Below are 15319 nucleotides of genomic sequence, written 5' to 3'. Positions count from 1 at the left end.
TGTTCTTTTGTGTAATGATTTTCACAGTTTTAAAAGTTTGCATGCAGTATGTCAATTCCTCAGAATAACTTAGTCAAGAAGGATGATGTTTGCATTTTACAGCAAGGAAACTCATGGCAGTTTCTTTAGTTACAGGAGTGCAGAAGAAGAGATGAGTATGCTGTGTGGATTACAGTATTCGTTCCTACCTGTATGGATTGTTTTGGAAAGTGTAGAAGAAAAGTTGGATCTGAGTGGCTTTGGAACATGGATTTGATGTACCCGAGGGTTTCCCAAACTTAGTGGTTGTAAGAAATTCTTTCCCCTGTTGATTGATTCACTAGGGTGAGGGCAGTGCCTGAGAATCCTTGGCTACCCCAGAGGATTCTTGTAATGAGGCAAAATTGACTGGCTAATTTTACACTCACTATTTCAGAGCAGGGGACTTGGTGTGATTAAAAAGTATTTTGGAGAACATATGAATCTGAAGGATAGAATGAGGTGATAAAAGCGTAAATAGGCGATAGATTTTTTGATAGGGCATAGTTATACCTTTTACTGGGTTGCAGTAATGTAAATGAAATGTGGAAAATGATGAAATTTCAGAGATTAAAGGAGATTCCACCTTTACTACTTGGAAAGACAAAGAGAAACAAGGAAATTGAAGTGGATAAGCTGATTTGTGGAAGAAACTTTGTAGAGTAGGAGATACATCGAATTTTTGACCGTAAAATGTCCAGTAGACATTTGTAAATAATAATTTGTATTCCAGAATTGGTAAAACAGTACATTAAAATAGTCCTGACCTTGATAAGCATGAGGATATCAAGTATTCCTTTTCAATATAAAGCTCTAAAGATGGATGTACTTGTGCAAATCAGGCTTTCTGGGTTTGTTTTTCATTCCTTACTCTTCAAATCTTACTGCTGTCTGTACTTTTGAGTTTCCTTGTAAAGTTAAGTATGTATTCACTGCCCCTGAAGTGGGTATGGTAAAGAGAGAGGTGAAGGCTGAGCTAATGAGAGGATTTTAGAAAAAAAGAGGGTATATAAGTATTTAAAGCTCATATAAATGGCTGTGTTAAAGAGTCTTCTCTCCTTTTTTTTAATGAAAAGTTTTTTGGCTTTGTTCTAATTTTCTTGGATTAATATCTTGTCAGGCACACAGAAAAGCTCATGCATTGTATTTTTACATGTGTAGTCGTGTCTGGCTCTTTGTGACCCCATGGACTGTACCAGGCTCCTCTGTCCATGGGATCTACCAGGTAATAATACTGGAGGGGGGTGACATTTCCTTCTCCAGGGGATCTTCCCAACGCAGGGATGGAACCCGAGTTTCCTGCATTGGCAGGTGGTTCTTCATCACTGAGCCATCAGGGAAGCCTATGTTCTTATATGCTGGACTTTACTTTATTGACTTCTTTCCTGAACAAAACAAAACAGTTCGGATATCAGACTCTGAATTCTGTGATGAAACTCTTGCGGTTTTGTGATGTGTACCCACCACATTTAAGTTCCCAATGCTGGCCAGTTCTTACCAGGATGACCCACTAAGTTTTGTTTCGTTGGTCTCTCCCTTGGTGACCATTCATCAACCCTATTTCATTTGGACTTTGTTTTCGGTATCCATTGCAGAGTAACTTTTGTCTCTGAAGTGTAAAATTTTCTTCCTGTAAATAATCAAGAGTTTTTTGATCTTTGCATCCACCTTCAACTCTCTTTGTCTCCCCTTGGCCTTCTTCTTTTCTTTGCTTAGAAAGTTTTAGAATAAGTTCCTACCCTATAACCATTGGAATTTAGCCCTCTCAGTTAACTGCATTCACATTCAGATAAATCTAATTTATCTCAATGAAACCTATTTATGAGACTAGGTAGTGTTCTGAATTTTGCTGTATTATAAACAATAGATATTGTAAGTCATTTAGTGAAAATAGCTATTTTCTGATAGGACTAAATATGTTTATTCTTTTGTGGTTCAGCTGTTACAAGTGTCTGCTACATTTTTTAGTCTTAACATAAAGCTTTCTATATGTACCAGGCTTTAGATATTTTTTATTTCCTTTTAGTTTTGTGCCTCTGAAAAGAGAAGGGTGGTGAGAATCTTAAGCCCCACGTTTACTTATTTGTGGCCCAGATTTGGGGTGACGTGGAGGATGCTTAATGGTAGAACTACTAAATAAATTAGCACAAGTCTGGTTTGAGAGAGCACTCTAGACTTTCTTGTGTAAGTGAATTATTTTTTCTTCCTGCTTTGAAACAGAGAACGTTTTGTAAGAAAATAAAATGCAAATAAAGATGAGCCAGAGGGAGAAGGGAACAGTGGAGGAGGAGTTAGATCTGCTAGGTTCTTTTTTGCTCTTCTTTTGATGACTTGACCTATTGAGGAAAATTGACCTATTGAGGAAAATTCAAATAGACTCTCTTCTCTACTGGATAGACCCTGTTCCTAAGGGTATCATATTGGAAGATCATAGTGAAACTTGTAGAAGGAATTTGTTGTTTAGTCGCTCAGTTGTGTCTGACTCTTGCGACTCCATGGACTATAGTCAGCCAGGCTCCTCTAGCCATGAGATTTTGTAGACAAGAATACTGGAGTAGGTTATCATTTCCTCCTCCAGGGGATCTTCCCGACCCAGGGATCAAACCCATGTCTCCTGCATTGCAGGCAGGCCACTGAGCCACCATGGCTTTACTCTGTAGATTTGGCCATGTAAAACTCAGGTTTAATTTTCACATGGTATTTCACAACACCTTAAAAGCCCTATTAATCTTTGTTGTTGTTGTTAACAGTTAAGAGTTTTTGCATGAGTATCATTATTTTACTTCTATTAGTTATTTTCCCCACCTTTCCTCAAGCCTCAAGTCTGATTATTTGGGGATTTTCAAGAAGAAGAAGATGTTACCTGTAGTTAAAAAGCAAAGTATTTAGTAGATAGAAGTCTTTAAGAGTACAAAATACTTTTCTTTGTTAAGTATTTCAATTCAAATGCTATCTTTGAATTGTTATTTTAGACCATGAAGGCCTGTGTGAGAGAGGAATCTGGACTTAGTCATTTACGTGATAACTTTATGTGATAACTTTCTTTCAAAATACAGAATAATAATTTAAATTTTTGGTAAATATTTACTGGAACCCGTGCTGCATGGGCCCAAACAGTGGTTCAAACTGCTGTTCTCTATGCCTGAAGACAAGTTTTTATTTCCATATTCCAACACCCAACAATTCGTATCACTGTAAAAGATGGAGTAGGTGCTCAGGGCTGTGCGAAGTCAGTGTGGTGCAGACAGTGATAAACAGGGAGGACTCCAGCATTGACCTCACATACTCTAATCAAGGAGCTCCAGACACTGCTCTCCACCCATATTTTGATGTGTAGACTTATCATATGTGTTCTTATTTTAGTAGTAAAATTTTGAATATTGCTAAAAATAAAATGCATAGAAGTTTAAATGTTAATAAGTCTCAAGTGTCAAATTTTCTGGGGGTACAGATGTTAATTAATAAAGGAAATATTTCTGATTTGATTTTATGAAAATCAAGCTCACTGTTTCAGTTAAGCAATTTGTTTGGAAGGTTTGTTTCTGGGGCTGATAAAATAATCAATAGGAAGGCATAGGATTGCTGTTTTAAAGAATACTGACATTTAGGGAATGAGAAAATGCTTCCAGAGGATGTTTAAAATATACAGAGCAAGGAACTGGAGAGTCAAATTGCTGTAGGTCATTCTACATTGCATTTCTCACCCAAGAAGAAATTGCATCAGCAAATAATCTCCTGAGCACTGTTATTTGGACGGCACTGAGATGAACGGTTGTTTGACTTGTTGTTAGGCTCCCCACCTCCACCCCCAGCTGCCTGGAACTGTGCATGTTATGGGAGGCCATGTGACAGTGATCCTTGGTTTTGTTCATTTAGCCTGTCAAAACAATTTTATGTAGGTGGAAAGAAATGAATGAAACGAATAGAGTGGGTTAGCTGCATCAGCTCTCATTTACACCGAAGGTAATGAGGGTTGCAGTAGGGATAGTGTAGCAAGCCCCCAGAAATACCCAGTTTGATAGTATTGGAGAAAAAGATGCCAAAAAGCAACAGCTGTGTTAATCTGCTCGAAATTTTCTTTGATACTTACAGTTAGAAATAAGGACTTCCCTGGTGGTTAAGACTCTGCTCCTAATGCAGGGGCCTTGAGTTCAGTCCCTGCTCAGGGAACTAAGATCTCACATGCTGCACGGTGTGGCCAAAAAATAAAATAAAAAATAAATTTTACCATTGACTTCATGATAATTTGATTGTCACTTAGCAGTGTTTTTTTTAAGTGTCCAAGTCTCTCTTTTTTATATAACTTTTAAAGGTTACAGTCCATTTACAGTTATTACAAAATATTGGCTGTATTTCCTGTGTTGTACAACACATCTGTATAGCCTGTCATATATGCAGCAGTTTGTACTTCCCACCCCACCCCCCACGCCGTACCGGCCCCCTCCCCCGGTGGTAACCACAAGTGTGTTCTCTGTATCTGTGAATTTACTTCTTTTTTGTTATATTTGACAAATGATAGTATTTAAACAATATATACTCCTTTTATTTTACCTTCAACTGTAGTTTTAATTTAGTAAAGTGCCTAGTTCTTTTCAATGATTCCTAGTTAATAACAAATATCAACATGGCTCTTCTGAGAAGAAAAATGTTCTAGGAGCTATATAAAAATTAAGATATGTTTGTCTAGTTTAGTGAATGGAACATGAGCTATGAATCAAATCTTCATTTAATTTGTGCTTTTGCTTCTCGTGAATTTGAGGGAGACTCTAAATTTCTGTATCTCATGAGTTTTCTGAGAATGGGAACAGAAGTAAAACAACCAGTTAGTGCAAATAGCAAACACTTGACAAATACTAATTAAGAAGCCCCAGGTGTGCTTATGGTCCGTGTGCTTCTGTTAGTTTTGATCTCTTTTACATTGTTTTACAAATTCTTGTGAGTGCTAAAATAGTGTAGTTCTCTGAGATGTGAAATTGTCCTAGATTAAGAAGTCTTATAGATAGAACAAGTTAACAGATTGTTTGAAATAAACACCAAATTACTTGGTTGGACTTTTCCCCTACTGAGTTGGTAATATGTATTCATAGTTTTTTTAAAATTTAATCTATATTAATTTGGGGGTGTGGTGAGTGTTACATTGCTGCACATGAGCTTTTTTCTAGTTGCAGCAGGTGGGGGCTACTTGATGGTGTGTGGGCTTCTCATCGTGGTGGCTTCTCGTGTTGCAGAGCACAGGCTCTAGGGCCTGAGGGCTTTAGTAGTTATCAGGTGCTGGCTCAGTAGTTGTTGCAGGTGCTCTCAGTAATTGTGGCTTATGGGCTTAGTTGCTTCTCAGGATGTAGAAATCTTCCTGAACCAGGAATCAAACCAATGTCCCCTGCATTCCAAGTTAACCTCTAGACCACCAGGGAAGTCCTGTACTCATATTTCTAATGTTAAAGAAGGTTCCCTTAAAATGAGTCATCAATAGCTTTCAGGGAGGATAAAAATCTATAATAGACACATAAAATAGTGTCCATTTACAGTATAGATGACTTTGAGGCAAAATTAGATAAAAGTTGCAATCAGTGTATTTATTCTGTAGAAGAAAATTGGTTGTAGATTTTTGTTGAGGAAGAAGTCCCTGTTTCGTTACTAGCACCCCCTCCCCCCTTTATATTTTCCTATAAATGAGTAGTTGGCAGACTTTTTACAATGGCTTTTAACAAATCCTTTTAAAAATCAAAATGGTGGCAGCCTTGACCTTTGCAGATTGGTCATAGTGTTTGAGTTGTGTTAAGTTACTGAGTCTCAAGAGGCCCAAATTTAATCCTTACCTTTCTTTTAAGTCATAAGAATTTCTTTTATTCCTGAGGAAATGCTAACTACTTGTGAAGAATGTACACACACTTTAGTTTTTGGAAAGCACATTCATGAATTCATTTAACACATGGCAGTGAACAATGCTAGGTTGTCAGATGCTAAAGATAGAACACTGAAAAGGCATTTTGTCACTGCTTTTAGAATAAGCCTCACTATAGTATTACTTGTGACTAAGCTCTGAAAGAGGCATATAGATAGTTCATGTCACTGTACAGATAGGCAGGAGGGGATGATTTAACCTAGAGTAGGGGGCAGTCAACAGTGCTGTCCCTGTGTGAATGACTGGACGTTAACCGGGCATAAAAGGCCCATGGGAGAGCATCCTGTATAGAAGGAAGCATGTGTGAGGGACCTGAATGGGAAGAGGCATGGCATGCTTGAGAAAGGAAGCATGAGAGTGACAAGAAAGAAGGCTCTGAGAGTGGGCAAGGGTTGTATTGTGTAGGACCTCGTAGGTAGTGGGGGTTTTCCACCTTTATCCTAAAGGCTGCAGAAAGCTAGTAGAGAGTTTTAAACAGGATTATGACATACACTACTTCACTGAGTCTAAGATTCCAGTTGTATGATGCACTCTAATTTCACAGATGTTAAAAATGTGGAAAATGACATTTCTAAGAATCAATGAAGTGGGCATACCATAGAATTGATTAAATTGATGTTAAAATATTCTGACTGTATTTGGACAGAGTGTAATACACATTGTACAGGGGTAATAAGATTAGATGTGTGGAAACAGCTAGTAGGTTTACTGCAGAAATCCAGAGGGAGATCGTGACAGCTTGAATGAAATAGGATGGAGGCAGTAGAGAAAGACATGAATAAATTACTTTGGTTTGAGTTTTCTGGAGAAAAGGTTTACAAGTCTTTTATACGTTAAAACACTTGTGGATATCATAGAAACAATCTTTATGTAGATTATAAATTAAAATTTAAGTAACAATGTAGAGTGATTATGCTACGGTCTTGGTTAACCTCTAGTGACAGTTTCTGGCTATACCAGTTGAGAGAAAACATTTTGTTTACTATTAAGTACTGTAAACTACCTTATCCTGTACAATGTAAATTCCAAGTTTCAGCTGCAGTGGTCTACTGTAAGTGATACACTTTCCAGAGGCTCTAAACTCTGGTTGAATAAACACATTTAAGTAAATAAGTTTAAATTTCGTAGCGCACTGTTATTAAAGTTCTGAGCCTCCTTGCCTCCAGTCTGTATCCTGCATTTCCAAGTTTGCCTTTAGCACTTTCTGTACACTCTTGCGGTCTTGAGCATTTCGGGTATTCTAACACTAGAGCTCCATGCCCATGATCTCAGTGCTCAGGGTAGCCTGCTATGGTGGGGGACAACACTAGCTTGTGCACACAGAATTGGGTCTTATATCGAGTACTTGCTCTGGAAGTACTCTCTTTATAAATACAAATAAAAATGTTTTCTCTTTTTAATATCTAGTAAGTTAATGCCTCTGCCTCTTACATTGGAAGGTCTAGACTAGCAGGAAACTTGTCTCTTACGTTTGTCGTATCCTATTGCCTGACATAGGGTACTCAAGTATTTAAAATTTAATTAACCATTTATGAAGAGAGACAATAATCGCTAAAACTGAAATGAATGTTGCATGCCTCAGAAAATAAGAGTACTTACCAAGACAAGTAGTAGACTATATATGAAAATATAAAAATTAAATATTACTTAATGGTAAGTAGAATATTATAATTCATTTGGCTCGTGTGTGATTAGTCTTCTGATTGTTCTGAGAGTAGATTAATGTACAGTTTCTTTAAGTTTTCATAATTCAGCAGTAATGTATGAGAGTTAACAGGTGATCTAGGTTTTCTTTTTGGAATAGTTTCCTGAAATGAGGACGTGTAAGAATATATGGTAAACAATATTTTTTTAATAAAACATACATTAATAAACACTATTGTCAGTAAATGGAAAATGAAACAAGCTGAAAATTCTTCCCACTGTATAATACCAGATACTTTGAAAATTTTAATGAGAAGAACTACAAAATCCTATCCTTTAAAATGCATAGTTGAGCTTGTGAGGATGTCAGGATGATTTCCAAGGTTTAAAAACTAAGAAGAAACTAGAAACCAGAGTAGAAAAAGTGAATTGACACTGGGGTTTTTCTGGGACAGTTGCCAGTCTTGTTGACTAAGAGGCATGGTTTAAAAGGAAAGATATACCCATTTGAATGCAGAGTTCCAAAGAATAGCAAGGAGAGATGAGAAAGCCTTCCTCGGTGATCAGTGCAAAGAAATAGAAGAAAACAGTAGAACGGGAAAGACTAGAGATCACTTCAAGAAAATTAGAGATACCAAATGCAAAGATGGGCTCAATAAAGGACAGAAATGGGATGGAACTAGCAGAAGCAGAAGCTGTTAAGAAGAGGTGGCAAGAATATACAGAAGAACTATACAAAAAAGATCTTCATGACCCAGGTAATCATGATGGTGTGATCACTCACCTAGAGCCAGACATCCTGGAATGTGAAGGCAAGTGGGCCTTAGGAAGCATCACTACAAACAAAGCTAGTGGAGGTGATGGAATTTCAGTTGAGTTATTTCAAATCCCAAAAGATGATGCTGTGAAAGTGCTGCAGTCAATATGCCAGCAAATTTGGAAAACTCTGCAGTGGCTGCAGGACTGGAAAAGGTCAGTTTTCATTCCAATCCCAAAGAAAAGTAATGCCAAAGAATGCTCAAATTACTACACAATGGCACTCATCTCACACACTAGCAAAGTAATGTTCAAAATTCTCCAAGCCAGGCTTCAACAGCACGTGAACCATGAACTTCCAGATGTTCAAGCTGGTTTTAGAAAAGGCAGAGGAACCAGAGATCAAATTGCCAACATCTGTTGGATCATTGAAAAGCAACAGAGTTCCAGAAAAACACCTATTTCTGCTTTATTGACTATTCCAAGACCTTTGACTGTGTGGATCACAACAAACTGTGGAAAATTCTGAAAGAGGTGGGAATACCAGACCACCTAACCTGCCTCTTGAGAAATCTGTGTGCAGGTCAGGAAGCAATTGTTAGAACTGGACATGGAACAACAGGCTGGTTCCAAATAGGAAAAGGAGTACGTCAAGGCTGTATATTGAAAACAAATTGTATTAAAATAGTTATTAAACCTTTTGAATTTGTGATATAGTATGCATTATTAATGTATATATTTATAATTATGCTCTCCTAGAAGATCTAACGACTAGTGTAATTTCCGAGAATGCCTAGTGTGGTATTTTAAGATAGGAATGGTATATCTAATCAGGGTAGTAGTAGTAGTAGTAGTCGTGGTGGAAGTGGGTACTAGTACTGGTGGATCAAACCCAGGTCTCCTAGATTGCAGTCAGATTCTTTACCAGCTGAGCCACAAAGAGAAGCCCAAGAATACTGGAATGGGTAGCCTATTGCTTTTCCAATGGATCTTCCCAATTCACGAATCAAACTGTGATCTCCTGCATTGCAGGCGGATTCTTTACCAAGAGTTATTCAAGGGCAGCAATGGGAAAGGCTATCTAGTTACACAGGAGAGTTTATATTACGTCTTTAGTGTTTAGACACATTATGTTATTGTATGCCTGGAATAGTTTGTTAAAATATGTATTACGTGCTTTGGTAGTTGACAGTTTCAACTTTAATTTACAGGGCAATGCAGAGTTTGTGTGTTTGATGCTTTGTCAAAGGAAGGACATCAGATTAAGTGCTTTTCTCCATTTATCTCAGATAAGAAGTGAATTAACCTGTAAAGTGCCAGGCACTTTAAATATGTGATAGAAACATGCCTAGTAGATTACTTCTTACAACAGTCCTATGAAGTGAAAGCATACAGTCATCCCTCAATTTCCTTGCGGGGGAGAGGGGAGAAATTAAGATCTCACTACTTCCAAATGCAATCTTGTTTCGTTATTAAATTGCATGTCTCTGTCAATAGGTGACTTACCTTGGAATTGGTAAATTAACTGTACCTAAAAACTGTGTATCTGAAGCACACATTAACCGTGAAGATAGTAAAATAATCTCAAGCGTGACCTTATAATCGAGAGTTTTCTTAAATACAGTTTAGCCTGTTCTCATACTCCCCGTAACAGGCTGATGAAGTTATTATTAGTAACTTCAGTGTTGCTGCGGCTGCTGCCAAGTCGCTTCAGTCATGTCCAACTCTGTGCGACCCCATGGACTGCAGCCTACCAGGCTCCTCCATCCATGGGATTTTTCAGGCAACAGTACTGGAGTGGGGTGCCATTGCCTTCTCCCAACTTCAGTGTTAGGATGTTTTATTTTAACATTGTTGGTCATTTTAATACATGTTTAGCATCTAAGTGTGACTATGTGGCTTGGTGTGTTTTTTTTATTTTAAACCATATTCTGTTTTTTTGTTGTTTTTTTTTAAGTTTCAGATATACAGCAAAGTGATTCAGTTATATATGTATCCATTTTCAAGTTCTTTTCCTTTTTGGTTTACTACAGAATATTGAGCAGAGTTCCCTGTGTTATACAGTAGGTCCTTTGGTTATCTGCTTTAAATATGGTAGTGTATACCTATTTTAGTCCCAAACTCCTAATGTTAAATCATATTCTTTTGCTTTTTGATTATAGGATCGAAAGTTAACAAAGTCTGAGAGGCAGCGATTTAAAGAAGAGGCTGAAATGTTAAAGGGTCTTCAGCATCCCAATATTGTTCGATTCTATGATTCCTGGGAATCCACAGTAAAGGGAAAGAAGTGCATTGTGTTGGTGACTGAACTGATGACATCTGGAACTCTTAAAACGTAAGTTTATCACTGTTAGAAAAGCTGACCAGGAAATAGAAGAGAACTTGAATCTCTTATTTCAGACCTTATCACTTCTTGTTGTTGCCCAACATGGTAAGGAGGAAATGTTAGTATGGGAGCACATTCCCTGCTCACAAGGTCCTCTGGTGTATAAAGTGGTCTGGTAATTATGTGTTGGTAAGTATTAACTGAGAAGTCGCAGAATAAGCCTAGTTACTTTTAAGTCATGGTGAATGCCGTTTCTAAAGTTGAGCGGCTGAGAGATCAGAAATCAAGTGACAAGGGAGCCCTCTAGTGGTTGAAATGAAGCTGAAGCTTATTGACAAGTTTTACCGATTTATTTTATCACTTCATATTGGGCAGTTTTTGCTATGTCCTTGCAAATTTTGTATTGAATGCCAATTGTATTGTGACATTTATACAGATAATTCAGTTTCCCACAGGAGCATCAGAAATTGAAGCCAAAACAGTTAGATCAATCACCTCTTCCAGGAATATGGATAGGTCAAGTGTGGATAGCCCTGTGTCTCCTGGATGTACCCCTGTGCCTGTGCTCGTGGATGCATAAAAGTGACATGTGAAAAGCCAACAGATTATCTCTTCCTGCAAATTCTAATTTCCCTTCCAGCTTTTCTAATATTTATGGCAACATACTAAGTTGTCCAGGATTCTTCTTATTCACATGTCTTTTTCTTTTCTTAGACTGTGCTCGCTGGTGCTGTACCTGAGACTTGATAAATATTTGAATGAATTAAGGAAATTTGTGAAATTAAGGAAAATTATGTGGTAATAGTTGTGTATATCTTCATCTTGAGATTCTTTTTCTGGTTTGAATACTTAGTGGGTTGTCATTCTGTCAGTACACAGTAGTTCTTTTAATTTTGATAAAATACATACAACATAAAATTATCCTGTTTAAGGTGTACAATTCATTGGTATTTATTACATTTACAGTGTTTTATAACCACATCTGTCAAGTTCCTAAACATTTTTGTCACCTTAAAAGAACACCCCATCCCCCTTCACACGCAATATGCTGCTACTGCTGCTAAGTCGCTTCAGTCGTGTCTGACTCTGTGCGACCCCATAGACGGCAGCCCACCAGGCTCCCCATCCCTGGGATTCTCCAGGCAAGAACACTGGAGTGGGTTGCCATTTCCTTCTCCAATGCATGAAAGTGAAAAGTGAAAGTGAAGTCGCTCAGTCATGTCCGACTCTAGCGACTCCATGGACTGCAGCCTACCAGGCTCCTCCGTCCATGGGATTTTCCAGGCAAGAGCACTGGAGTGGGGTGCTATTGCCTTCTCCCACACACAGTATATTTTCTCTTTAATTGCACATAATTAAGTTTTTAGGCATTTTTTCTTTTAAGTTTAACGTTCTCTTTTCCCATCCTCATCTGTATCAGTTTCTGAGCCTCATAGCAAAGGCAGCAAGAGGTAAAGTAGAAAGACCTCTGGACCGTAGTTGGTGTCTGCTCCCTGCTCTGACTTTGGCCAGCTGGGATTTAGGGCAATGAGAGCCCCTTCTCTGGGCCTCAGTTCTCCATGTGTGAAATGCATGGTTGGACTAGCTGATCTCTAGGATTTGTGGGTGGGAATTTTTTTTTTTTTTTTTTTTTACTGTGGTAAAAACACATAAAATTTACTGTCTTCATCATTTTTAAGTGTATATAGTTTAGTACTTTAAGATACATTCATGTTGCTATGTAAACAAATCTCAAGAATTCTTCATCTTCCGAAACTAAAACCCATCAAACAACTCTCCATTCTCCCTACCAACTATTTTTGTCTCTAAGGGTTTATCTGATCAAGATATTTCATATAAATGGAATATAAAATATGTGTCTGTCCTTGGCTACTTTCACTTACCATCTTTTCATGGTTCATGTTGTGGCATATATCTATGCTTTATTCCTTTTTATGACTAAATAATGTTTTGTGGATAAACCACAATCTGTTTATCCATTCACTTGCTGATAGATATTTGGGCTGATTGTACCTTTTGGCTATTGGGAATAATGCTGCTCTGAACATTTGTGTACAAGTGTTTGAGTACCTGGTTTTATTTCTTTTAGATCTATGTTCCTATGAGTAGAATTGCTGAGTCATATGGTAATTCTTTACCTTTCTGAGGAACCACCAAACTGTTTTCCACAATGGCTGACTCATTTTATGTTCCTGCTGACACTCAATTCAAAAATGGGCAAGTAATTTGAATAGATATTTCTCCAAAGAAGATACAAACATAGCTAATACACGCATGAAAAGATGCTCAATGTCCTGTCATTAAGGAAACACAAATCTAAACCACAATGAGGTAACCTGTTAGGATGGTTGTTATCAGGGCTTCCCTGAGGATCCAGTGGTTAAGAATCTCCCTTGCAATGCAAGGAATACTGGTTCAATACTGGTTCAGGAAAATCCCACCTGCCATTGGTGACTGACCCTGTGTGCCACAACTAATGAGCCAGTACTCTGGAGCCCACGCGCTGCAACTGCTGAGCCCACAAGCTGCAGTTAGTAAAGCCAGCATGCCCTAGAGCCTGTGCTTTGCAAAAGAGAAGCTACAGCAATGAGAAGCCTGTATGTATACTGCAACTAGAGTAACCCCTGCTCGCCACAGCTAGAGAAAGCCCATGTGCAGTAACAAAGACCCAGCAACCAAAAATAAATAAATAATTTCTTTTTTTAAAAAAAGAATGGCTGTTATCAAAAAGACAGATAACAAGTGCTATGGAGAAAAGAAAAAACTGTTGTGCATTGTTGGTGGGGATTAAATTGATGTAACCACTATGGAAAACAGTACAGAGGCTCCTCAAAAAATTAAAAACAGGACTACTATATGACCCCACAATTCAGTTTCTGAGTATTTACCAAAGAAACTGAAACACTGACTTAAAAAGATAATATGTACCCCCATGTTCATTGCAGCATTATTTACACTAGCTAAGTCAAGAAAGCAACCTACATGTCTATTGATGGATAAATGGATAAAGAAAATACGGTATGTATATCTATAATGAAATACTATTCAGCCATGAAGAAGAAAATCTTGCCAAAAACATCGATGGACTCTTGAGGGGGTTGTGCTAAGTGAAATGAGAAAGACAAATACCATATGAACAACACCAAAAAGCCAAACTCATAGATAACAGAGAACAGACTGGTGAGGCAGGGGCAAGTGCATGCGAGTATGAAATGGGTGGGTGGACAAAAGGTGCGAACTTTCAGTTGTAAATAAAAGTCTTAAGAATGTGATGTACAGCATGGTGACTACAGTTAATAATACTGTGCTGTATATTTGAAAGTTGCTAAGAGAGTAGATCTTAAAAGTTCTCATCACAGTAAAAAAAAAAGTTGGAGTTTTGTGATGGATTTTAACTAGACTTACTGTGGCGATCATTTCACAATATATACATATTTGAATCATCATATTGTATACCTTAAACCGATATATGTTAATTACATCTCAATAAAAGAATAAAAATGGAAAAGAATATGAAAAGGAATATATATATGTATAACTGAGTCACTTTGCTGTGTAGCAAAAATTAAAGCACGTTATCAACTATACAATTTATTCAGTAAAATAAAAAATATATAATTAGCATATGGTTCAACAATTCCACTTCTTGGTATTATGTACCCAGAAGAATTAAAAGCGGGGGCTTAAAGACATACTTGTACACCCGTGTTCATAGCAGCAGTATTCACAATGGACCCAAAGTCGAAGCAATCCACGTGTTCATCAGTGGAAGAATGGATAAGCAAAGTGTGGTGTATATGTACAATGGAATATTTTTCAGCCTTTTTAAAAGAAGGAAATTTATGGTATATGCTACAACAGGAATGAACTTTAAGGGCATTGTGCTACCTGATAGAAGCCAGTCACAGAAAAACAAATACTGTATGATTCCATTTACATGAGATACTTAGAGTAGGCTACTTCATAGAGACAGAAAGTTGGGTGATAGTTGCATGGCCTCAGGGGGAGGGGAAGTGGAGTGTCACTGTTTAAAGGGTATAGCGTTTCAGTTTCACAAGATGAGTTCTGGAGATGGATGGTGGTGATGATTGTGCATAATAATATGAACATGGCTCCGACAGTAAAGAATGCCCTAAATGTGGGAGACCCAGGTTCAATCACTGGATTGAGAAGATCCCCTGGAGAAGGGAACGACAACCCACTTTAGTATTCTTGCCTGGAGTATCCCATGGGCAGAGGAGCCTTGTGGGCTACAGTCCATGGGGTCTCAGAGTTGGACACAACTGAGTGACTAATACTTCAACAACTTCAGGTGGTACATTTTATGTTCTATGTATTTATCATACTTTATTTTAGTGGAGGGGGACCAAGTGTGTTGACTTTTCTCAAAAAACAGAGTGGAAGAATAGTGTCCAGTTCCTTTTTGAAGCCAGCATAACCCCAATGCCAAAATCCTAAGATACAGCAAAAGAACTTGATAGAGCAGTGTCCCCCGTGAATATAGGTACCAAATTCCTTTACAAAATAATAGCAAATTGGATTCTAGCCATCACACTGTTGTTGTTCAGTCGCTCAGTCATAGTAGACTCTGCAACCCCATGGACTGCAGTACGCCAGGCTTCCCTGTCCTTCACTGTCTCCCAGAGTTTGCTCAAACTCACGTCCTTTGAATC

General features: G+C 37.9%; 1 protein-coding gene across 16 annotated transcripts in view; it reads left to right on the top strand.

Annotated features, from left to right (window-relative positions):
• Window positions 1–15319, top strand: part of WNK1 (WNK lysine deficient protein kinase 1) — a 128638-nt gene that overhangs the window by 45497 nt on the left and 67822 nt on the right. For all 16 annotated transcript variants that reach the window (XM_055568044.1, XM_055568072.1, XM_055568093.1 and 13 more), the window contains exon 2: window positions 10483–10655. In XM_055568044.1, coding sequence (XP_055424019.1) covers window positions 10483–10655 — 173 coding nt within the window. The remainder of the gene's footprint in view (window positions 1–10482; window positions 10656–15319) is intronic.

The sequence above is a fragment of the Bubalus kerabau genome, chromosome 1 (genome assembly GCF_029407905.1).
Source record: "Bubalus kerabau isolate K-KA32 ecotype Philippines breed swamp buffalo chromosome 1, PCC_UOA_SB_1v2, whole genome shotgun sequence".
Classification (NCBI taxonomy): Eukaryota; Metazoa; Chordata; class Mammalia; order Artiodactyla; family Bovidae; genus Bubalus; species Bubalus kerabau.
Note: the sequence above shows the minus strand (reverse complement) of the source record. Positions and strands in the feature narration are given on the sequence as shown.